Raw genomic sequence first — 26330 nt, 5'->3', positions numbered from 1 at the left:
AAAATTTTAAAACGTATGTTGGCTGTAACAGAATTACATTGCCAACACTAAGCGCTGTTTCTAAAGTGTGATTTTTCTATAATGTGAGGTTACACAGGAACACAACCATCGCATTATGAAAGAACGACTGTATTTGTGACATCTTGTGCCAATAGCAAACAACTAGTGCTACATGGATGCAAAATAATCCTCCATTGATTTGGACTGTGTTGGAAGAATTTTTATTTTAAAATTCTTATGTATTCAGTTTGGCAAATGAGCACTTTTTCTTCCAAAGTTGGATTGAAAGTTTTTTGGTTAAAATTTAGCTTGTTTGGCATAGTTTACAGTTAGCTTGATTTGTGGTAGCACGCTTTTCTGTGAAATGGAATGCTGCCAGTGCTATCTCCATTTCATTATTCATCATTGGGCTCTGTGTTACTGCTGACAAATGCTCAGCACTGCATCACCATTCCTCTGTCAATTGCTCCACTATCTCTGATTTGCCACACTACTTGGCCAGCATCTAATATTGGAAGAGCAGAAATGTCCTCCGTTAAATAATGGCAAGATGGAAGCCATTGTTTCTGGTCTCCAACCCAAACACTATCCCTTATCAACTGATTTTGATCTGTGATACTTTATATGGGTTATTACTAGTGTGCAATTAACACTGAGGTATAAGACAGATGTCAGAGGTAGTTTCTTTACTCAGAGAATAGTAAGGGTATGGAATGCTTTGCCTGCATTGGTAGTAGATTTGCCAAGTTTAAGTACATTTAAGTCGTCATTGGACAGGCAAATGGACGTACAAGGAAGAGTGTAGGTGGGATGGGCTTCAGATTAGTCTGACAGGGCGGGGCAACATCGAGGGCCGAAGGGCCTGTACTGCGCTGTAATGTTCTATGTTCTATGTTCTATGATCAAAAAAGTTCAAGTTTCACAGTTGCTCGCAGAGGAATCTTCCATATTTTAGGATTAGATTGAATCATGTCCTTGAATTTTCACAGCTTTTTCAGTGTTATGTGCTATTATTGATGTTCAATTAGGGCTTTGGTGTCTGTTCCTGCAGTGTAGGTGTTGCCATTGTACCTTTTAGCTTTCTAAATTCATATATTCAAGATAGAACATTACTTATTGCAAATATTTTCTTGCTTTTCTTGCTGCTATTTCTGCTTCTTTCATGTATTTTTCCAAAGCTGTTCCCTTCAAGTTCTGACTTGATGAATGTTATCTCTGTGAATTTTTAGAGATCTAAAATCGATAAACATAAAATTTATATGTACATCTAACATTGTCCATTAGAAAAATTTGAATGTGGGTGAGAAATGTCTACAATGCAACAGCATACATTGTAGCTTTCAATTCCAGACATTTTATACTTCTATCGCTGTTTCCATTTCACACTCTGCGCAATTTTTTTCTTAAATTGCTGATGGAATATTTCTCTTGTCATATTCTATTACCTGAATTAATTATTTTCAACAGATCAATCCTTGTTTGATTTCAAATTCCTGATCAAAGTAAGTGAATATGTATTGATAACCGTGCACATGTACAGTGCACAAAATTAATGCCTTATTTCATTTGGAACACTTGATCAAATGATACTGGGTGAAACAATATTGTGCAGATGCCAAAGTTTGAAGGGTGAAGGCATGACAGATGCGTGCAAACCTGCTTTATTTTCTAGGAATTGAAGTTAAATTGTTGATGACATTTGTTACTATTTTCCTTCAATTTGTACTTAAAATAACAACAACAAAGTTTGTACATCCTCCCAGTAGTCTTTTGATGATTTTTAAGAGAAAAGAATTTTTAGATTTGAATGAATTCCTCGTAACTGTTGCTGAACATAGGTACTGAATTCCTCAAAAGACCAAGTTGTTGAAGAGCGTGCTTGTCAGGATTGAAATTGATACACAAAACCCATTGTAACTATTAAAACAGCTCCCTTCTCTCCTCCAAGTTGCTCAAAACTGTCAATTGGTTTGTTTTTAATTAGCAGAACAAATTGACAAATTAGCTGTGGTGTTTTATTTAATTTTTTTTGTTTCCTCACAGGCACAACTATTTAAACATGGAAAAAGAGATGACTTTTTACCCTTTGGTATGATGTTATACTTTATGCAACATATTTTATTTTAATGAAATTGTGATTTAACCTGTAAAAGAGGGTGGTACTTCATTGGAAGGTTAATGCAATGTACCATTCTGGTTCTGTACTATAATTTATAATGCCAAGTTGAAGTACATGTGGGGCGCGTATGCGTTCTGGTCTTTAAAATGGTGAACTTGTTTTTCAACTTTGGTCATTGAATCAGTCTTCTGTTTCTTGGTTCAGTTGTTCCAAAATACATTCCTCCAGCAGAAGTGATGCTTGGAAATAAAAAAGAAACTCGCAACACTTTTTGTTTTATAATTTAAAGCTCAAGTTTTTGCTATGTTGGAGGCATATTCAAACAGTGAACAAAATTGTTTGTGTGACTACTAAGTGTTTTAGCAAGTAAATGATATTAGGTTAAACAATGTGTGCATATAGAAAATAAATAATACATTCGGCATAATTCATGTCATTTGTGAGTTTTTAAGTATCAATTCTTGGGTGATACTTAAATTCGGTTTACATTTTGTTATGATAATTCCACTTGTAACTCCCTATTTAGAGGCAACAACCTTAGAAATGTATCACTGTGTCAGTTTGTTTTATCAATAAATTCAAAATTTAATTATGAGAAACAAATTTAGTTTGCATTTAGAAAGTCCCTTTCACATGTTCCAAACTGCTTTACATGGGGAATAGGAAAACCTTAATAAAATAAGAGTGTGACATGAGCCAAGTTGTGTGTGTTGGGGGCAGTGACTAATTTAGAAGTATAGGTTTCTTCACCTCGATGTTGGACATGTGTTTTCTCCCTTTGGGGCAATCTGGAACCAGTAGGCACCGTTTCAGAATATAGGGTCTCCGATTTAAGGTGGAGATGTGAACGAATTTTTCCTTTGAGCGTTGCCAGTATTGAGAATTTATTCTCGAGAGAGGCTGGATCGTTGACTATTTTCAAGATTCTGTTAGTCAGAGTTTTGTTCAATTTGGAAGTGAAAAACAGAAAAGTGAAGATAAGACGACCACCGCAGTCTTATCGACTGACAGACTTTAAGGGACTGGAAGGCCAACTCCTACTCCTATTTCTTATATTTTTATGTTCTAAGTGTGAAGAGACTCATGGAGCAAAGTAGATACTTCTCTCTTGACATCTGTGCTGTCAAAAATGGAGAATACTCAGAAAATGACTTGTAGAAATCCAGAATTGAAGGACCGAAAAGTGGTTTGGGATAGATGCAAGTAAGGACATATTTAAAGGGTGCTTTTGGAGAAAGGCAGTAGAAAATAATGAGATATGAATTTTAAACTGACCAATGGAAAGCCATAGGGGCTTACCCTGACAGCTCTAATAGTTTGGAGGTGATTGGGAACCATGCTAATTTGAAGAGGAGAAGGATGAATAAAATGAAGAACTACCAAAAGCCTATTTGCCGGTAGTTCTGGCTGATGAATCAAAGGACTATTTGGAACCTTTACGAATTGCCATCAGAATTTGTGAACAATTTCTGAAATAGGCATGGACAAAAACGTTTCTTTCAAAAGCATCTTCCAGGCCTAGATGAAGCTGGCTATCTCAGCTGTTCTGAGGCAACATGGAAGATTTCTGAACTGCCAGCCCTAAATCACAAACTATTCCTTCATTAGTTCTAAACCAAGGAGGTTTTATCTCCATTCTTTATCCAGTCCCTTGGTAATGATTCACTGGATTATTTTTTCTCTAAGGCAACTTGGTTTGGTCGTCACCTACACTTTAGTTTCAGATTGAAAGACAAACTGTCCTCTTGATATGACCAGTACATGCTATGATTTTGATGAAGAACTGATTCCAATGACAGAAGGGAACTGGAGGTAATTCAACTCAGTTAGCATGAATCAAGTTGTTGCCTCCACAAGATAATTTATCTTCTACACGGAAGCTCTTGATACAACTCAAAAGATCTCTAGTGTTCTCTCCTGATGACATTTTGATTGCTTGTGAAGTTGCATCATTTGAACCCACTGAGCCACTGATCATTGATAGAGCACTCCTTCCTTAGCCAGTGAGGATCAACAAATTGTGACCTCCAGGCCTCTCAGTATGATCATGTGAGCAATCTTTTTGCCGGTGGCTTAATTCCATGTGCTTCTTCCAGCGGTGACACGAGCACTGAGATATTTCATCATGTGTGGGGCATCAGCTTAGCTTCGTCATTAGTAACATGTTGGAGCCCAAAACATTTTTGTAATTATATAGAATAACAAAACTAGATGTTAACAACATAATGAAACAAGAACACAGTGCTGGAAATCTGAAACATAACCAGCAATTGATGGAGAAACTCAGCAGTGTGGCAGCTTGTGTGGAGAGTAAGAAGAGTTGAGGTTTTGAGGATGGTGACCTTTCTTCTAGACGTTAACAACACACTGACACTCCAATCCCTCTTTTGAAACATAAGTTTTATTTCCTAAAAAGAAATTAAGTATAAATTCATCCTAAAATGTATGGTATGAAAATTGTTAAACTTTTTAAAGTCCTATTCTCTGACAATGGCTCGCAAAAAAATCATGGAAAGTTTCATAATGGAGTTCTACAAAATTGAAGAATAGGTTCAGTTTCTTCCTGGGTGTTGCTCAAACTAAAGAGAGGCAAGAATTCCAATATTAAATGAGACTAGGAGACAAATCAGGATTAATATTTGAATTAGTTTCCCCATTTATTTCTAGTTCAACCAACTTTGCACATTGTAAGTAGCGTTTTGAATAATTCTTTGAAATTGGTTTGTTCTCTAGCTCCAACAGTTTTGAAGTGCCTCGATGAACGTAACATTCCTGAGTGTAACCACACTATTCTTCGCAAACTGGGCATAAAACTCATTCAAAGGTTGGGCCTTACATTTCTGAAACCGAAGATTGCTAAATGGAGGTAAGTGTGCCGACAGACTAAGGTTCTTCAATCGACAGTTTTGCACTTGAGGTACAGAGGAAGTTGAAAAATCAGTTTGTTGTAGAATAAAATGGTTAACTAGAAATTAGTTTCGGTCAAAGTTCCTCACTCATGTTTTTCATTTTGATCTATCCAGCAGGATTAGCACAGTTTCACTGTTAATTGTGCCCCACTGTTCCAACAAGCCATCTCAATACATACAAAATCCTAATTAGGCCACCAAAATGGTCAGTTTGCCTGACTGACTGCTATTCAGGGAAAAAAAGCAATCATGTCAGGTTTCATCACTAACAGAAATAACATTTTATTTATTGTAACGTAGGAATTTACTAATTTACTGTCATTACACATGAACCATAAAACTCCAAAGAGACAGACAGACAGGCACACAGACACAGACACACCAAGTTTAGATCACAAGGATCAGTCAAGTTGTCTGTCTCAAATCCATTTGATTGTTAGCACAAATAACGTACCATTGTCTGTAAAGCAATGGTCATTCTTCACCTTGATAGGTCTTTCAGATAAACTAAGTTTTGTTGGATTATTTTGTTTCAATTTCTTGACCTTTCTTTAGATTACACGTGCAGGAAGAGACAGATGTTTTCAGCCCACCTACTCTGGAGATCTCTGGCTGCCCCGCACAGGCAGATCTATGACATGCTGCACCTCAACCAATCCTCGGGATGTTGTCAGCTAGACCTAAGTCCAAGACTGTTGGTGCACTTGGTTTGAAAGTATCCCCCTCACTGTTTCAAAAAAAGCAATATTGACTGATACAGCTGAGCAGATGCACCATTGGATTTTTTTCAAATATCAAAACTTTTTGTATTTTCAGCTGTAGCCCAGTCCAATTCCATTCCAGTTTGCTGTCCAAAAGGAAAAAAAAACTGTAATCCCTTCCAAAAGATGCAGATGAAGCAACACGTTTATATTGTCTGTCCAAATTTTGAGTACAACAGATGAGTTTCTATTCAAATATGGAAATAGTTTTGGCCTTTTGAATTTCACCTTGCATGGTAGGTATACCTAACCAAGGTGTGAAGTTTGAAGTGGGACAGAAGAAAGATGGACACTATTTTTCTTGGGTTTGGGAGTGTAAGCATGCTTTTTGAGTGCATTGATTATTTTAGGTTTTTTTGGTTTGGTTTTTAACATGTTCTTTTAAAATTATTGTCTGAGTTAGGAACAAATTGATTCCTTTCCTTGTGACCCATTGGGAGAACAGAGTTTGAATTAAAAAATTTGACTGTGTATATAGAGGTGACATATAGTACAGAAAGCAGTCAGCCAGGTTCCTTTCATGGCTAATAATGGACTCGTTTATTGCAAAGGAAATTTACCCAAGCAAAACTGTGAAGTTTATTAACAAAAGATTTAAACTGGGTGAATATATCCAGCTGCCCTTCATGAAAACTAACACACGCATACAAGTTGCATGACCACATGGAGAAAAATGTAAGTCTCCAGGTTGATATCTTACAAGTGCCTTAGCCAGTAACAGTTCAAATCAGAAAAAACAAATTTGCAGAATGTCCCAAATGTTGGAGTAGATGAAGTTACTTTACCCACACTATGTCTTCCTGAATTATTTAAGGTTAGCCAGATTTCCTGTCTGAAGACAGTGGTGTAGACTCGTTTTCTCCTTTAGGAGCCCTCCACTTATGTTGAGGTCTTCTAGTTGGCTCTTCAATTGTCAAACGTTGATAAAAGGGGTTTCAGAGAAAGGCAGAGATGGCAAAAGGTGTTGTATTTGAGGCACATCATCTGAGATATTATTGTATTCAGTTCTTTATTGGCACACAACTGTGATGTGACTCACTTTGAATGAGATTTCGCTTCTCCAATCAAGGAGTTTTTTTCTGTTGCTGCTGTAACCAGAAGCTTTTGAAAGTATTCTTTCCAAAAAGTTCAAGATACATATATTATTTGTACAGTCAGTGATATTGGAAATTAATAATTTAGATAACATTATCATAACAGTGCATTTTTAAATATTTAGATATCAGCGTGGGAGCAGATCTTTGGCATTGAACTTACAAATGGCTGGTCAAGCTGCGAGCAGCATTTCATCTGTACAGAAAATGGAATCAAGGACAGATGATAATGATGATGATGATGAATATGACATCCCTGGAGAGATAGAGAATATAGTAGGTATGTTTGCAAAGAGTAAAACATATCATGTGCAAAATGCTAAAAGACTACCATAATCTATCATTTTAGACAGCAGCTTGACATTCTTTTAATAAATGAACAATATTTTGAATAAACAAATTGTAATAGCACATTTTTCTGTATTAATTTTAGTCAATCAATTTCTGAAATTGTTTACTTTTAATTCTTTTCATGAGATATGGGAGTCACTGGCATTTGCTGTCCACCTTTAATTGCCCTTGAACCGAGCGGCTTGCTGTTGCACTCAGAGTGGTTCAGAGTTAATCATGTGGCTCCAGAACCACAACATGTTGGCCAGTGCAGGTCAGGATGGCAGATATCCTTCCCTAAATGACAGTGATGAAGCAGTTGAGTTTGTTCAATAATTGATGATAATTTCATGATTGTCATTACTGAAACTAGCTTTTCTAATTTTAGATTTCAAATTCTACCAACGTTGCAGTGTAATTAAAGGAGTAATAATTAGCACATGGCAGTAGGTTTTTATAATTTATAGGCAGTAACTGAACCATACAGACTGAGTGTGCTGGGTTAGCTGCTTTTCACAGGTATAGATATAGGGACATGGCAATTGTTTGTTTTGAAGATCTTTTGGTAAGTAAAGGCAAATTAGGTAGCGTTCCCATCCTCTATTGCTGAACACATTTAGTTATGTATTTTACTTCTTTTGAACACATGATATAATCCTTCATAAATTGTGTGTTATTGATAAGATCAGTCACAGTACAGAGAAATGCTCCTTGTTTCAAAAATAATTGGTAAGAAAGCATTTTGGATGTATTCTTGAAAAAAAGATACCTCACCTCATTAGGTATTCCTTTCCCTTTATTTATTGTATGGACTTCTGAATTGTTTGTTCAGACTGTTGGAGTTGATGTATACCTATTTTATTATTTGCTTCCCTTCCTCGTTACTTGAAAATGTTGATAGCAGGTAGCAAATGACTTTTCATGCTCTTTCCGATGTTAGTTTGGATTGTTAAAGTTGTGAAATTGATTGTAGTAAACTGGTCAAAACTGTGGTTGTAGAATACTGATAGGGCGCACAATTATCTTTTGATTTTTTTTTTCTCTTATGTGGGATGCTGAGGCCATTTGCTGCACCCCGACTGCCAGATTAAGTTCAGTAAGGATTAGGATTAAACCTGATACATTCTGATCTGATATTCTAAAGTCAGTTTCATGCTTAGTATGCAGAACCATTAGATGATCTGGGTTCTCTCTTGTGTAGTTTGAATGTCCAGTGTACTTATATTCGTAAAGTGCATAATGTGTCATTTACTAAACAAAAGCAGTTGATACTCAATACTTGTGTGTTGGGCACAAAAGAGAGAAATTCACCTGCATCACCTTTGTAATCTGCCAAAGTATTGCCTTTGAAGCGAGTATTGGTAAACTATAAACCTGTAACATAGAAAGAAAGGATGTTTTACGTGAATTTTATGTCTATTACATTATGAACAATATGAAGGAGTAAATGATATATTTAAAAGATGCTTTTTAGTTTGTGAACATTAATGGAGAAATATACTCTCACCTGTTGATCACTTTTTTGTGACCCTTTTCTAGAGCAACTGCTATTTGGGTTGAAGGACAAAGATACTATTGTCAGGTGGTCTGCAGCAAAAGGGTAAGTAGGTTACCTTCGATTACCTGGTAATTCCTATTTTGCACTTAATTTTTAATTTTATGGTCATTGTCTCCATTGAAAATGAATGACATTGAAAGGCTAACTGATTTGTGATAACAGACATGTATCAAGCTAGGAAAACATATTAGAGGATTCAAATGCAGATAAATAAGGTTTTTCCTTGGAATGTGGAAAAATCTATGGAAGGGATATGAGATGTTCTTTTATGCAGCAAATTATTACGATCTGAAGGCACCGTCTGAAAGTGTGGTGAAAGTACATTCAGCAATAACTTTAAAAGGGAATTATATATGAACTTGAAGGGGAAAAATGCAAATTTATGCAAAAAGAGCAGGTAGTTGGACCTAATTATATAGCCTGTTTGAAGAACCAGCAGCTGAATATAGATTGAATCTATCTACTTTTATCTTGTAAGATTCTGACAAACTATTTTTGAGAAGATTTGCAGCTCGGTTTGAGGTTCAGAGTGTAAGTTTGCTTGCTAAGCTGGTAGATTTGTTCTGAGACGTTTTGTCACCATGTGAGGTAACATCATCAGTATGCCTCCGATGAAGGGCTGGTGTTCTGTCCCGCTTTCTATTTACGTGTCTTGGTCTGTTAAGGTGGGCGAAATCATTTCCGGTTCTTTTTCTCAGAGCTTGGTAAATGGGGTCCAGATTGATGTGTTTATTGATGGAGTTTGCGTTTGAATGCCAGGCTTCAAAGGATGTCCATGTGTGTCTCTGTTTAGCCTGTCTGAGGATGGATATGTTGTCCCAGTCAAAGTGGTGTCTTCCCTCATCTGTGTGTAAGGATATAAGTGATAGCTTGTCTTGTTTTTTGGTGGCTGGTTGGTGTTGGTGTATCCTGGTGGCTAGTTTCCTGCCTGCCTGTTCGATATAAGTGTTTATTGCAGTCGTTGCAGAGTATTTTGTAAATGACATTTGTTTTGCTGGTTGTTGGTACAGGGTCCTTTAGGTTCATCAGTAGCTGTTTCAGTGTATTGGTAGGTTTGTGGGCTACAGTGATGCCAATGGGTCGGAGTAGTTTGGTAGTCATCTCCAAGATGTTTTTGATAATTAGTAGTGTGGCTAGAGTCTTTGGATGTGTTGTGTCATCTTGTTTGGATTTGTTGTTTAAGAATCAGTGGATAGTGTTCATTGGGTACCTATTGTTTTTTAATACGCTGTACAGGTATTTTTCTTCTGCTGCTTGGGCGCTGCAGTGTATAGTGACCCATTTAAATAATATCCTGATTCAGTCAGTTTGTGGGTGTTGGGGTGATTGCTCCTGTAGCTAAGTATCTGGTTTGATCTGGTCTGTGTGTGTTGCTTTCCTATAGACGCTGGTCTGCAGTTCTTCGTTGACTGTTCATTCCACTGTGATAGGGGAGTCTGTTGTTTTTCTCTTCCTCTTTGGTGAAATTTATGCCAGCAAGGATGTTGTTATTGATATTGTAGGTTTCCTCTAATATATTCCATTTTGTGATGACAAAGGCATCATCCACACTGCAAACCCAAAGCTTGGGTTGGATCGTGGGGAGGGCTGTTCGTTTGAGTACTTTAGGTAGTTCAGTTTTTGTCCAATGTATGCAGGTGGGTTTCCTAATGCAGTTATGTAGATAGACCAACAAGAGGCAAGGCCACATTGAATTTGCCACTGGGTAATGAACCAGGCCAGGTGTTAGATTTGGAGGTTGGTCAACACTTTGGTGATAGTGATCACAATTTGATTATGTTTACTTTAACGATGGAAAAAGATAGTTTATACCACAGGATAAAAATTATAGCTGGGGAAAAGGCAATTATGGTGCAATTAGGCAAGATCTAGAATGCATAGGATGGAGGAGGAAATTGCAGGGGATGGGCACTGCAGGGAGGAAGTGGTTAAGTGAGGGAGCTGTGGTTTAATAAAGAAGCTGAGTCTCTTATCCAAGAGGAGGAAGGAGGCTTATGTAAAGATGAGACGTGAAGGCTCAGTTTGGGCACTTGAGAGTTACAAGTTAGCTGGGAAGGATCTAAAGTGAGAACTAAGAAGAGCCTGGAGGAGCCATGAGAGGTCTTTGGCAAGTAGGATCAAGGAAAACCCTGAATTTTCTATAGGTGTGTCAGGAATAAAATAATGACTAGAGTAAGATTATGGCCAGTCAGGGTCAGGAGTGGGCAGTTGTGCATGGAGTCAGAGGAGATAGGAGAGGCATTAAATGAATATTTTTCATCAGTATTCACACAGGAAAAAGACAATGTTTTCAAGGAGAGTACTGCGATACAGGCTATTAAAATATACGGGATTGAGATTCCTAAAGAAGAGGTATTAGCAATGTGAGAATAGATAAGACCCCTGAGCCGGATGGGATTTATCTGGGAAGCTCGGGAGGAGATTGCAGAGCCTTTGGCTTTGATCTTTATGTCGTCATTGTGTACAGAAATAGTGCCATAAGATTGGATGATAGCAAATGTTATTCCCTTGTTCAAGAAGGGGAGTAGAGACAACCCTGGTAATTATAGACTAGTGAGCCTTACTTTGGTTGTAGGTAAAGTGTTGGAAAGGACTATGATATAGGATTTATTATCATCTAGAAAGGAATAATTTGATTAGGGATAGTCAGCATGGTTTTGTGAAGGGTAGGTTGTGCCTCACAAACCTAACTGAGTTATTTGCGAAGATGACTAAACAAATGGATGAGGGTAAAGCGGTTGATGTGGTAAATATGGATTTCAGGAAGGCGTTTGATAAGGTTCCCCATAGGCTATTGCAGAAAATAGAGAGGCATAACATTGAGGGTGATTTAGTGGTTTGGATCAGAAATTAGCTAAGTGAAAGAGGACAGAGCGTGGTGATTCATGGGAAATGTTCATCCCAGAGATCAGTTACTAGTGGGGTACCGCAAGGATCAGTTTTGGGGCCACTGCTGTTTGTCATTCTTATAAATGACCTGGATGCGGGCATAGAAGGATGGGTTAGTAAATTTGCGGATGACACTGAGGTTGGTGGTGTTTTGGACAGTGCTGAAGGATGTTGCAGGTTACAGAGGGATGTAGATAAGCTGCAGAGTTGGGCTGAGAGGTGGCAAATGGAGTATAATGCAGAAAAGTGTGAGGTGATTCACTTTGGAAGGAGCAACAGGAATAAAGAATACTTGGCTAATAATAAGATTCTTGGTAGTGTAGATGAGCAGAGAGAGATCTGTGTCCCGTAGATCCCTGAAAATTGCCACCCAGGTTGATAGGGTTGTTAAGAAGGCATATGGTGTGTTAGCTTTTATTGGTAAAGGAATTGAGTTTTGGAGCCATGACATCATGTTGCAGCTGTACAAAATTCTGGCATGGCTGCACTTGGAGTATTCCGTGTAATTCTGGTTGCTTCATTATAGGAAGAATGTGGAAGCATCGGAAAGGGTGCAGAGGAGATTAACTAGGATGTTGCCTGGTATGGAGGGAAGGTCTAATGAGGAAAGGCTGAGGGACTTGAGGCTGGTTTCATTAGAGAGAAGAAGGTCGAGACATACAAGATGATCGGAGGATTAGATAGGTGGACAGTGAGAGCCTTTTTCCTTGGGTGGTGATGGCTAGCATTGAGGGGTGATAGACATAGGACAGATGTCAAAGGTAGTTTCTTTACTTAGAGTGTAGTAAAGGCGTGGAATACCCTGCCTGCAACAGCAGTAGACTCGTCATTGGTTAAACATATGGATGATAATGGAATAGTGTAGGTTAGATTGGCTTCAGATTGGTTCATGGATCGGCTCAACATCGAGGGCTGAATGGCCTTTACTCCACTATAATGTTTTCTGTTCTATGGCTTGCACAATGCAAGGTTTGTGAAGGTTTGTAGCTCGGGTTGAGGTTTAGCGTATAGGTTTGCTCGCTGAGCTGTAGGTTTGATATCCAGATGTTTCATTACCTGGCTAGGTAACATCATCAGTGGCGACCTCCAAGTGAAGTGAAGCTGTTGTCTCCTGTTTTCTATTTATATCTTTCTCCTGGATGGGGTTCCTGGGGTTTGTGGTGATGTCATTTCCTGTTCATTTTCTGAGGGGTTGATGGTTGGCATCTAGATCTATATGTTAGTTTATGGCGTTGTGGTTGGAGTGCCAGGCCTCTAGGAATTCTCTGGCATGTCTTTGCTTAGCCTGTCCCAGGATAGATGTGTTGTCCCAATCGAAATGGTGTTTTTTTTTCATCTGTGTGTAGGGCTACGAGGGAGAGAGGGTCGTGTCTTTTTGTGGCTAGCTGGTGTTCGGGTATCATGCCAAACAATTTCTAGAGGCCTGGCACTCCAATCACAAGGCCATAAACAAACACAGATCTAGATGCCATCTATTAACCCCTCAGAAAACGAACAGGAAATGACATCACCAAAAACCCCAGGAACCCCATCCAGGAGAAAGATATAAATAGAAAACAGGAGACAACAGCTTCGCTTCACTTGGAGGCTTGCACAATTTTTTGTGTAAAACACTTCTTAAGTACAGCTGTTATTCTTTCCCTTTAGAAGCATCTTTGCCTTTTGCTTGTTGTTTTACTTTTGTTTCGAACTCTGCAGAGTGTTTTAGCATCTCTTTCTGTCTTCAAAGCACAAATTAAATGTATGCTGTTGAACCACATATGATTGGTGTAAATTGTAACACACTACTACTTTGTGTTGATGGATTCACATCTGTCATTAGTGTTTAGGATACTGATACTGGAGGCCAGGGTGTTTATTCTTGTATTTTAAGATATCCACTCTGCACTTACTGGAGGATTATTTAGGGTTTGCAAATTCCTAATGTGGTTCAGCCTGTGTCTAATATTGAAATAGTTGTCTCAGAAAAACAGCTTTATCAACATAAACAAGATGAGGAAAGCACATTGTAGGGGCGGATGGTGTCTGTAACATTGATTGAAAAGGCATTGGAGACATGGAGAAAAATAAAACTCTCCTGAAGTGAATCATTTAGTTTACTGTATGAACAGTAGCAGAGCACTCAATAAGATCATGGCTGATATGATTGTTGCCTTAACTTCACTTTCTTGGTCATTCTTAATAATCCTTGATTCTCTTGTCAATTGAAAATCCTGTCTAACTGATCCTTAAATATGCTTGATAATTCTCAGCCTCCACTGCTCTATATGGAAGAAACTTCCAAAGACTAATGAACCGTCTGAGGAAATTTCTTTTCAACTCTTCAATGAAGACCCTTTATTTTTACTTGGAATCATTGAATCCCCACAGTGCATGTAGAGGCAAATCAGCCAATTAAATGTGTACCAAGAGCTTTCCATCCAGACATTTTCTCCCCAACCCATCCTATCCCCAAAACCCCCCCTCCCTCCCCCATTTGCCATTGTGAATTCACTTAGCGTGCACATCCTGAGACAGTTTTGGACAATTTACCCTGGCTGATCCATATAACCTTTGCACATTTGGACTGGGAGAGGAAACCAAAACACCTAGCAAAATCCTGTTTAGAAATGGGGAGAACCTGCAAACTCTACACAGAGTGTCCTTCAGGGCTGAATTCCCATGAAGAGAAATATCCTGTCAGAGTCTATCTGTGAAGCAACTCAGAATCTTCTACCTTATATAAGATCACCTCTCATGCTTTTAAACTCCGATGAATTTGGACCCAGCCTGGTTAACCTTTCTTCATGGTATGTTCCAGGAAATCAGCTTAGTGATCATCCCTGAACTCTTCCACTGCAAGTATATTCCTCCATCAGTAAAGAGGCCAAAAAGGTGCACAGTACTTCAGGTGAAGTCTCACCAGTGCTGTCTCAAGACTTCACTATTTTTATACACCATCCTCCTTGCAAAAAGACTCATAATTCCTGCTGTCTTCCAAATTACATAAATCGCAGAAAGTTAACATGGATACCAGGATTGTTTTGTTCTGCGACAGCTCTCCATCTCAGATTTTGAGGTCCCTTCAACACTTGACAGAGAGGAAGAACCCAAAGGGTTCCGTCAGCCTTTTTGACTTTTTCGAGGAGCCAGGTTCATTTTGCCTCCACCCTGTTTGCAAGCTTGCAGCTTTCATATGGTCCACGTGCTTGTTCAGCAAACTGTCTCTCTCGCTTAGTGGAGTTTTGTGTCTGGCGTGAGCGTTCCTGTTGCTGTTTCACTCTACATCCATCAGCCATTCCCAAGGTCTGGGAAGAGCAGATTTAAACTGGTGTGGAGTCTTCTCCCCATTAGTAACTCTGCTCAAGCTATCCCTGTTGTTGCATGAGATGTGGTCCTATACTCAAATACAATTTTCAGGCATCAAATCTTTTACTTGAATAGTACGGTCTTTTCAGTATTAAGTGTCAGATGTAATCTGCTCACCTGCACTTTTCTCTGAGGCATTGTTTTATCATTTTAACATCCATTGTTGACCTTTCTCAGTGTCACTCACTGGAACTGTCCCCTGTGTTAATTTGAAAGCATTAACTCGACCTGGACACAACAAAGTCGAGATATAATTTTGAGTGGGAAACGCAAACTATAGAACAAATGTAATAAACCTTAAGTGAGTCTCGAGATTAAAACTTTATTCTTCCATGGCATCATTGAAATGCATGGAATAGTTAATAATCTGAAATAAAATTTAAAAGCAAGTCTAAATATGAACAAAGGTATAAATATACAAGTTATTAGGTGACCTAGATTATGATGGTTGGTACATTTGTTCAGGGCTTCTGAATTGTGGGTTGTGACTTCCAGTGGAGTCAGCAGCTACATTTTTGGGGTTTGTGGGCTCCGATGTAGTATGGCTGTTGTGGAGGTCCCTTGCAAAATCTTTAAGACCTCTTCTGTTAAGCATTTTAAAAAAATGTTTGTGTGGCTTAACTACTGCATGTTGTATGTCTGAATCCTGCATTAAAAACTAGGTAAGTGCTTTCTACTTAAAAACCGTGTGGATGAAGCAGCTTTCTCTCTTGCCATATTTATGGCCTTCTCCCAACACACTTCCATCTGTTTTCTCTGTTGCTTACTGAGTTCTCAGCAACTACCCAGTGCCAAAATTGGGTCAAATGCGAAACATTTAGCAAGCACTGCCTTATTTCTTAAGTGTATTGGATTGTAAGTCAGAAGTGACTGTTCTGCAAATGTGGGTAAGGTTTACATTGACATATGCAATTACAGTCGAATGAACATTGAGTTCCTCTCTTTGTAAAGTGGTACAAAGAATGCTACAAGATTGACTGTAAGAACACTCCAAGTTAAAATATACTGCTCTCATATATCAACAAATTGTGCACAATTCTTTGAGCACATTTGTTCAAATGTTGTTCATTTTAAAAATGCAGTTATGTTTAGATGAATTTGAGCATTCATATCTAATGACTTGATTTGAAGTAAAGCCATTATTTATGGTTTCAAATTTTATTCAAAATTTGATAGCTTAAGGTGCCACAACCAACAACGAAAATAAATAATACATGAAATTATTTTGGTAAGATTGGTTGTCCAAACTAACATTGAACTTCCTGCTAATCTTTTAATTAGTGTCAGGGTTTTCAGTCAAGTCGGCACTTGGGCGTTTATGCATTTCATCTGAAAGATGGCATTCTGATGTTGCAACATTGTCTCAGTACGGTATTGAAATGCTAACTTGGATCACAGACTTGAGTCCTCAAGGGAGCTTTCTTCTGACTCAGACAAGCATGCAGCTACTAAGCCAAACTGATATTTGAGGATGGTAACTGAATTCTGGTAGAATGGCACTTTTTAGGTAGATCTGTTGACCACGTTGAATGCTGACCTCATGCTCACTTTCATTACGTCTATAACATCAGTTGCCAGATAATATTTTTTAATGATTCATTTTGCAATTCCAAATGATATTGTACTCTGTTTTTCTAATTATAATTTGCTTAGTTGAATGGAGTAATCTGAATGATAAAAATTAAAATTGAATTTTATATTATTGTACCTTATTTAGGATCGGAAGAGTGACTGGAAGACTTCCAAAAGAGCTTGCAGATGATGTTGTTGGATCTGTACTTGAATATTTCAGGTAATGATTTATTATTTTAGTTACATTTTCCATTTCTTTTGTCTCATCCAAGATGCAGTAAACAGTAACAGTTATGCCTCACAAATTTAATGCTATTTCTACTGGGAAAACTGACAAGGGTACTGGATTGGAGTGAACTGGAATGATACTGGATAATTTACGTGGACTAACAAACCTCTTGAATGGATCATTAATTTTTAATTTGAACTCCTGAATATTAGAGAAAGTATTTTTGCTTTTGGGAGAAAAAAATGTATAAATTCTTAAGACACTGGTATTTTCTTGGGTGACACAGTGACTCAGTGGTTAACACTGCTGCCTCACAATGCCAGGGACCTGGGTTTGATTCCAGCCTCAGGTGTCTGTCTGTGTAGAGTTTGCACGTTTTCCCTGTGCCTGCGTGGGTTTCCTCCGGGTGCTCCGGTTTCCAACGCAATCCCAAGATGTGCCGGTTAGGCAAATTGGCCATGTTAAATTGCCTGTAGTGTTCAAGCATGTGTAGGTTATGTGCATTAGTCAGGGTAAGTGTGGAGTAATAGGGTAGGGGAATGGGTTTGGGTGGGTTAGTCTTTGGAGGGTCAGTGTGGACTTGCTGAGCTGAAGGACCTGTTTCCATATTGCATGGATTCTATGATAATATTCTATGCAGCTATGCAGGATTGACAAAATTGTATGGAGATGGCCAAACATTGATGTTGATTGATCTTATATTTTCTTTAATTTTTAACATACAATTTTAAGCAATTAACTCACCACCTGACTCCCCAAAGCCTGTCCATCATCTACAAGACATGTCAGGGAGTGTGATGGGATACTCCCTGCTTGGCTGGATTGGTGCAGCTTCAATAACACTCAAGAAGTTTGACACCATCTCGGACGAAGCAGCTCAACTGATTGGCACCATATCCACTCTTCAACCACCAACACTCAGTAGCAGCAGTGTGTGCTATTTACACGATGCACTGTAGAAATTCGCCAAAGATCCTCAGACAGTGCCTTCCCAACTCTCAACCACTTCCTTTTCAAAGGACAAGGGCAGCAGACAAATGGGAACACCACCACCTGCAGTTTCCCCTCCATGCCACACTCAATCCTGACTTGGAAATATATCACTGTTCCTAAACTGTTGCTGGGTCAAAATCTTGGAATTCCTTCCCAACAGCAGTGTGGGTCAACCCACAGCAAATGGACTACAGTGAATCAAGAAGTCTCACCACTTTTTCTCATTAGATTAGATTAGACTTGCAGTGTGGAAACAGGCCCTTCGGCCCAACAAGTCCACACCGACCCGCCGAAGCGCAACCCACCCATACCCCTACATTTACCCCTTACCTAACACTACGGGCAATTTTAGCATGGCCAATTCACCTGACCCGCACATTTTTGGACTGTGGGAGGAAACCGGAGCACCCGGAGGAAACCCACACAGACACTGGAAGAATGGATTAGGACGGACGGTCAATAAATACTGGCCAGCCAGTTATGCTCAATCCCAGAAACAAACCCACAAAATTACCATTTTACCTTCCTGGATTGTATATTCTGAACCAGAGGTCATCAGCTTGTATACGAAATGCCACTTAAAAGTTGAGGCCAATTTCATCTCCTCCCTGCATGAATTGCTTTTTTTTTACCTTGGAATACTGCTTGGCAGCTCAACCTGGGACAAGCTGACGTGGGAATGAATTATGAATTTTGTTAATGGTCATAGAGTTATGCAGCACGGAAAAAGATCCTTCGGTCCAACTCATCCGTGTTGACCAGATATCCTAATCTGACCCATTCCCATGTGCCCGCGTTTGGCCCATGTCCCTCTGAACCCTTCCCATTCATGTACACATCCAGTTACCATTTAAATATTGACATTGTACCTGCCTCCACTGTCTCCTCTGGCAGCTTGTCCCATACACACTACCCTCTTGGTGAAAAAGTTACCCCCTAGATTTGGACCCCCTTATCATGCGGAAAAGACCTTGTCAATCCACCCTGTCCATATCTCTCATGATTTTATAAACCTCTATAAGATCACCCTTCAGCCTCCGACATTGCAGGGAAGAAAATCACAGTGTATTTGGTCTCTCCCTAGAGTTCAAATCCTTCAATCTTGGCAACATCTGCTAAATATTTTCTGAATCCTCTCTTTCCTGTAGCACAGAGACCAGAATTGAACACAGTATTCTAAAAGTGGCGTCACCAATGTCCTTTACAACCACAGCATGACGTCCCAACTCCCACACTCAGTGCATTGACTAATGAAAGAAAGTGTGCCAAACGCTGCCTTCACCACTGGTCTCCCTGCGACTGCACTTTCAAGGAACTATGCCCCTTACCCTGTTCGGCAATGTTCTCTTAATACCATTAACTGTGTTAAGTCCTGCCTTAGTTTCCTGTACCAAAATGCAACACACTTCATATTTATCTGAATTAAACTCCATCTGTCACTATCATGTCAATTGATATAACAATTTAAAACTTTCCAACTGGTATTAATATTTTGAATATGCATTTGAGTATATTTCCTATTTATTTTCTCAAACAGACATTTCCTCACACCTTCGATATTCTTGAAGGAGCACATGCTATTTCTTATAATTTGCTGTGGATTTATTAGCGTGACAAGCAGTAATCGGTTTCCCCAGAACCAGTCATCTTGGTCCTTAGCCACCTTTCTTCACACCCAAAATTAAACAAAAGATTAAATATCTGGAGGCGTCAATAACATTTGTACATGTAACCTGCCTAACAAGAAATGAATACCTAAAATGAAAAGAAAAATGGGTTGGGCAGATTTTTTTAGTGCTTTGCAGTCTACTGAGAAACAAGGGGTAACAAAAATGTTGATAATAATGCTGTCTTTCAGGTTTGGAAGATAGACATGGGTGAAAGGGAAGATTTATATCTAATTGTCGATTTGGCATCTGTTAATGAACGGCCTTAATCAAGTGAACTAATTTTTTCGAAGAACATTTTCTGCATTGCTTTGTTTTTATTTTGTGCAGGAAAGGATTTAGTTTGCTTACTTGTAGTTCATCAACCATTTTGTGTTCCATTTGTTCTTGTGTCTTGAAGCAAAATGCTTATTTAGGTGAAAACTTGAAATTGATGTTGAACTTAAGATTGATTCATCTGCGTATTTTTGGATTTTGTACTTTTATTTTCTTTTGTCATCAATAAGATTATTGGATGATATTTTGGGCTTGAAACTTCATATGTTTCTGGACTATCAGCCTCCTCTGGATGGATAAACAATTCTCACCCTTCTAATTCAGTGAAGTATTGTGGGTAGAAACTGCTTACCTGATGCTGTTTTACCTTTTTTCTTTGATATTAATATGTCTTTGACTTGATTCCCCACACAATTCTCGTAACTTTTTTAAAGTGTTGACATTGACTTTCCAAAATCAAGAGATGCACAGGGGAGGAAACAACTCAATGCAATCCCAATCAATTGGGAAAAGTGCTGGGGAAAAAAAAATAGATCTCCCGTTTGAAAGTCCCCAGGTCCAGGTGATCTGCAGCCTCTGGTCTTAAATAATGTGACTATATAGATAGCAAAATACATTGTGATCTTCTAAAGTTCCTTAGATTCTTGGAAAATAGCTGATAACTTTTATCAAGAAAAAAGGGAAATAGAACAGAAAATTTTAGGCTAGTTAGCCTAACATCTGTCATAAAGAAATTATTAGAATTCATCAAAAAGGAACCAACAGTAGGACATTGTTTAAAAAAGAATCATGTGACCAGACAGAGTCAGTGCAACTTTGTGAAAGGGAATTCCCATTTAGTCAATTGCTTTGCATGTTTTGAGGAAATAATGAGCAAGCTAGATAAATGGGAATGTGTAGATATTCATGGTTCATGGATTTCCAAAAGATATTTGACAAAGTTATACTCAAATTGAGAGCACATTTTTTGGGACAACATTTTAGCATGGGTAAACAATTAATTAGTGAACATTCAGTAGAGTAAGGATAAATCAGTATTTGGGGTTGTAAAACTGTAACTAATGGAATGCAAAGTTATCTGTGCTGGGGCTTCAATTATTTGCAATCTGTGTCAGTGATTTGGATAAAGTGACGTACAGTGGTTAGGTTTGCTGATGACAACAAGAAGGGAAGGAAAGAAAGCTGTCAAGAGGAGGTATAAAGTTTGCACAGGGATCTAGACAAATTAAGCAATTGAGCGAAAATTTCGCAGATGATGTATAATTTGCGAAAACATGAGTTCTGACCAGAAGAATGGAAAAGCTTTCTACTGTGTAAATGTTGAGAAAAAAATTTACATGCCCTAGTAAATGAAACACAAAATGTTGACATGTAGGTACAGCAAGTGATCAGGATGGCAAATCGAATATTGGCTTTTATTCCTAGCGAAATGGAATTTCGAAGTCTGGGGCATTATTGCATCCATACAGGTATTGATTAGACCTCAGCTGGAGTATTATATACAATTTTAGTCTCCTTATTTGAAAAAAAAAGAGAGATTTGCTTTAGAAGCTATTGACAAAGGTTTGTTTATTTCATTTGAGGGTTGAAAGGCTTATGAAGAAAGTTTGAACAGGTTGGACCTGTACCTATTGTAAATTTAAAGAAAGATAGGTGGTCTTTTTGAGACATAAGGGCTTGAGGAGATTTGATCAGATTGACACCCAGAGGAATGTTCCCATGAATAAACTTGTTTAAGCTATAATTTGATTGCTCTGTGGTTGAAAAGGGAAGTTGTATGTTGCAGAAGGCACACAGGAAAGTGGAGTTGAGACCACAACCAAATCAGCCATCATTTGCCTTCCCTAATTGTTATACTGTATGATTAAATTCCATCCCATGCAAAGTTATGTTAAAAAAGCAATATCCATCATTTTTGTTGATATTTTTCAAGAAGATTTTAATTTTCTCATACATAAGGCTTTGTTGTAATGCATGCCAGTTTTGTTACTGAGCTGTAAATGCATGCTGTTTACTGTAAATCAAGATGGTGACACATTTCCTGCTGCTTTGTTGATGTGGGATTACTATTGAGTGTCAGTATTGAAATTGTCCTTTTTGATTATGACTACAGAAAACATTTTTTCATTTATTTTGATTAACCTTTAATGTGTGTTTTCTTTTAACTGATCTGCTTAACTGAGTTTGGCTTTTTAATTTTCTATATGTCACATTCAAATATATCTTTCCAATTAAACAAACTGCAGTAGTTGGGTAGTTGGATACTAAATTGTATTTATATCACACATCTATATTGCAGTTTTCAGGAAACAGACACAGCCTGGCATGGTGGATGTCTTGCCCTTGCAGAACTGGGCAGAAGAGGATTGTTACTTCCTTCTCGGCTCCCAGATGGTACGTAATAAACGTTCCCTTTTTTTTAAAAGAAAATGCCTTCCCTACCTTTACTAAAAATTGAAGGAAGTGTTAAATGATAGCATTTACACAGCAATTTCACATTGTGTCAGTAAGAAAGATGTCATACCAGGTATCAAAAGAGCTGTTCCTTTTACTAGTTCTTATTTAAAAGGCTGTGTTTGCTGAAACCCTGGAGTATGTGCAGTAGCAGTAAAATTTAATTGGGAAAAAAAATGTTAGAAAACTAACCAACACAATAATATGGAAAGCAAAATAAATGAAAAACTTTGTCGCTGATTAGAAAAACTGCTTAACAAGTAGATTTTTATTTGAATTTTTTAAAGAATTGACTTTATATCATGCATGTACATATGCATACAGTCTGGAAAAAAAAGACTGTTGGTGTCAGAAGACACTTTGTATTTAAAAAAAACTTAAATAGATAATTTATATTTCAAAAAACAGTTAAATTGGTTCTGGTATATAACCCAGTATATTTTTTGCACCTCTTGACCATGTTCCACTTCTCCTCTTTGATTTCCTTCTATGCTTCACCTATCCTTTTAGTGATAATTCGATTTTCCTGAATCCAGTCCAAAGCAACTCTGAACTTTTGAGTTTTTCCTTTTGTTCTTTTCCCCCTCTAGCCTAGTAAAATTTAAACCAAGAACTGTCTTGCATGGTGTGTGTTTTTTCCTCGAGATTGCCCCTTTCTTGGAAGCGAGGGGAATCTTCCAGCCTCATTTCAAATCCTCACGATTTTGGTACTTTTAATTTGAGCACAAGTTTTCACCCTGGTTTCTGCTCTCTGAATCATTTCCAGCCTCTAGTTCTGCCTTCAGCTGTTAGTGTCCATAGATTTTCAGGAATGTCTTTGAAATCCTTCCCCTTTCAAAACCCATCTCACTGGCAATGAGAATCATCTAGACCTTGCATTCAGGTAGGAATAATTAGATCCTGACTTGCTTATCTTGGTAATGAATGGACTGTTTACAGCATTAACCGACGTTCTCAACATCTTTCTGGCTCTTTTTTAGAGACTTTTGTAGTTTAACCACAATGTAATGTAAATGCTGCGATCATTGTTTCTAGGTGTGAATGTTTCCCAGTGTCTTTCAAGCAAAAGAATCTTGTCCTTTCTTTTACCTGTGGCAGTCGCATCTTCCAAGCCAGTTGTTCTGCAGACTTCAAAATAGCTTACATGACTCTATTTATTTTACTCTAATTTATAAGCACAGACTGAAAAGATAACAATCTTACAAATCTCATAATTACAAATATTACTATTAAATATTCTACCAAAGCATGCAGTGTGCATGCAGGAAGAGTGGACATTTGATTTTCTGCCGATCTTCATCTTGGCCATTTTGAACCTATTAATGAGCAAGATGGGGATCTGCTTGCTCTTGACTTCGAGTTCTTTCTTCTTTTGTTAACATGACTCAGATTGAGAAACTCATATGCACAATTCTGTTGAATTCTCTTAATGAGGCTGATAGGAACCATAGGTCTCACTTTTATAACAGGAATGTTGTCAAGTGTTTAATGGGGATAGAACTTTTTTATTTTTATCAGGAATTTCAGTAAGCAAAAAGCTTTGAAATAGTGTTGGTTATATTTCTATATTTAGATCTGTATTTAGAACTTGAACATGTAGGTTTTACATTGCTTTGTCTGCTTCAGTCAGTCCTGCTGTGTGAACAGATATAACACTGTCACATAAGCATCACTGAAAAAGTCCATAATAAATTTATGAGGCTACGATTTTAAAAAATTTTTGAAGCAGGAAAATAAACATTTAATCAGTCAGAGACAAACACACTTTCTTACTGGATCCTCAAAATCATGTAATGAAAGTCACATAATAAATAATCTTAGATAAAGGATTTGTTTTTGTATACAGGTTGTTCTGCTATAACCCATGTTTCATCAATGTGAATTCACTGTAATGTGATTGACAAATTGGGGATGCTGTTTCTAAAATGCAAATTTTTCAAACGTGCATTGACTATAATGCGATTTCATCACCAACATTTTAAAGCGCTGTTTCGAAAGCACAAAAACACAACCATCATGTTATCACAGAACTTACTGTATTGGCTTTATTCTTTTTGAGTGAAATCAAACTCAAAGTTTTGGGAATGGAAATGTCATTGTGCTGTTTGAAGGACCTGCAGTTTTGTCCAATCAACTAATCCTTTTGAAATATTATTTATAATCGTAGCTTGCAAATGTGTTTCTGCATTTGATTTTGAAAAATGTATTCTAAGATTTTGGTGTTGAAATATACGATCAACTTATATAAACATTTGTGCCCTTTTAGCCACGAGCTGATGATTAATTCTGTTCATAACTTCCTGCTTCTATCATAATGCGGAGTATAAGCACTTGATTGCACCTGTTTTGAATAATTCTTTATTATGTCTTTCTCATTATCCTAGTTTTTTTTTCTTCACTGTATGCTTTTAATACTTTGGCAATGGAGGTAATCCATTTCTTCAGTCTATCAAGCCTAATTAATGAGATCATGTTGACCTGTAACCATTGACCAGCATCTTTGTCTGTCAAAAATCTGTTGATCTCAGATTTGAAATAAATAACTGTACTTGCATCTGCTCCTTTTGGGAAAGAGCTCTCTATTTCTGCCACCCTTAAGTATTTTCTAATTTCTATTCTGAATAGTGTGACTATTATTATAAGGTTACAGCCCCTTCTCGTAGAGTCCTATTCCAGTGGAAGAATGTTCTGTTTCACTGCTTGTCATGATTCAAAAGATGATTCATATCTCCCTGTACTTGCTATATTCTGGGGAATTAAAGTCAATTTTACGTATTTGTTCTTCATAGTTTAGCTCTTGCAGCACTGCTGACTCTACACTGTGCTTCTTCCCAGGTGAATATATTTTCTAATGTACCAGGTAAAGAGCTGGGCTGGGTACCCCAAATGCAGCCTAACCATAGATTTGCATAGTGAAATTCAATTTATTTTCTATATATCCAGTTGGGGAATATATGTGGAATATCCAATTCCAGAGAAAATGAAACACTTATAAGACTCCATTCCAGAGTTCCTTGTGCAAAGTTAATTGCAAGGTTAATTAACCACTTCTGGGTTACGGATAATTGGACAAAGAGACAGATTGACACCATTTTAGGAGTGCAGCACTTAGCAGTACTGCTAACAAGTTAACTGAAGTGAGCAGTTAAGAGCAGTTGGATGACTGTGCTCATACAACAAACTCAGGAAGAAGTTCTAGGAATTAGTAAGTAGCTAAAAGTTGGAACCAGGATTCTGAAGAAGACTTGGGGAGCTTAGAAGGTGGAAAGTTCACTGGCTCTGTGTTGGGAGGATGCATGAAGGGCTTGTAAAAAGACACTGGACATTAATATTTCAGAGCAACTGAGAGAGTAGTAAATGAAAGCTTGCAAGCAGTACTTTGCATTTAACTGAGTTAGAGTAATGCTCAGGAAATACCCAGGAGCATATCTGGCTTTGTGAAAAGCTGGAATCATATATTTGAGTGCTGGAATGCAGGTTTGAATCTGGGTGAGCACAGATCTAGGAAAAGAATGTATTTGACCAGGTCAGAAACAGCCATCGAGGCCATATATGATACAACGACTATTAAGAGCATGTCTCAAGGCCACACTAGCAATAATAAAGAATTTAATCCCTTGCAAAGTTTAATAAAATTTAATTATCACTGTAGTATCAACAGCGAGGATGGGGGTGGGTTAATCTTTGCTAAGACAACTGTGGAATTGGTCTTGATGACATTTACTATTTGATGCGCACTGTGGGATGTATGATCATCGTCTATTTGTAGTTATCACATGTTAATTCTGAATATTAGAAACAAATTGTTCATGTATTGTAAATTTTAATTCTGTTCTAGTATTGTATATTAAAGTATTATTTGTTATTTTGTTAAGTCATCTAGAAGTTATCTTTTGTCTAAAATGTATTGGTCCCTGGAATCCTGAAAACTAGTCCCTAATCAGATTGTAAGGTCATTTGATGATCTCATCCAGGATCATAATGTGAAATTGTGGTCTGGTCTAAGGTTATAACAATAGTTTTCACAAAACTTCCTTCCCTTTAGTTTTAGCTTTGTAGATGTGAAGGCTAACATTCAAAAAATCCCATAGTAGGTGAGTGATGTGTACAAATGTCCTTCAATCATTTTTG

General features: G+C 37.8%; 1 protein-coding gene across 1 annotated transcript in view; it reads left to right on the top strand.

Moving 5' to 3' along the window:
- Positions 1 to 26330, top strand: part of tbcd (tubulin folding cofactor D) — a 281039-nt gene that overhangs the window by 63647 nt on the left and 191062 nt on the right. The window contains exons 8-13 of the mRNA XM_060844252.1: positions 2044 to 2089; positions 4853 to 4985; positions 7009 to 7163; positions 8753 to 8813; positions 16726 to 16800; positions 22045 to 22139. Of these exons, the coding sequence (XP_060700235.1) occupies positions 2044 to 2089; positions 4853 to 4985; positions 7009 to 7163; positions 8753 to 8813; positions 16726 to 16800; positions 22045 to 22139 (565 nt within the window). The remainder of the gene's footprint in view (positions 1 to 2043; positions 2090 to 4852; positions 4986 to 7008; positions 7164 to 8752; positions 8814 to 16725; positions 16801 to 22044; positions 22140 to 26330) is intronic.

This window comes from Hemiscyllium ocellatum, chromosome 25 (genome assembly GCF_020745735.1).
Source record: "Hemiscyllium ocellatum isolate sHemOce1 chromosome 25, sHemOce1.pat.X.cur, whole genome shotgun sequence".
Classification (NCBI taxonomy): Eukaryota; Metazoa; Chordata; class Chondrichthyes; order Orectolobiformes; family Hemiscylliidae; genus Hemiscyllium; species Hemiscyllium ocellatum.
The sequence above is the reverse complement of the archived record's forward strand: the minus strand, read 5'-3'. Positions and strand labels throughout refer to the sequence as shown.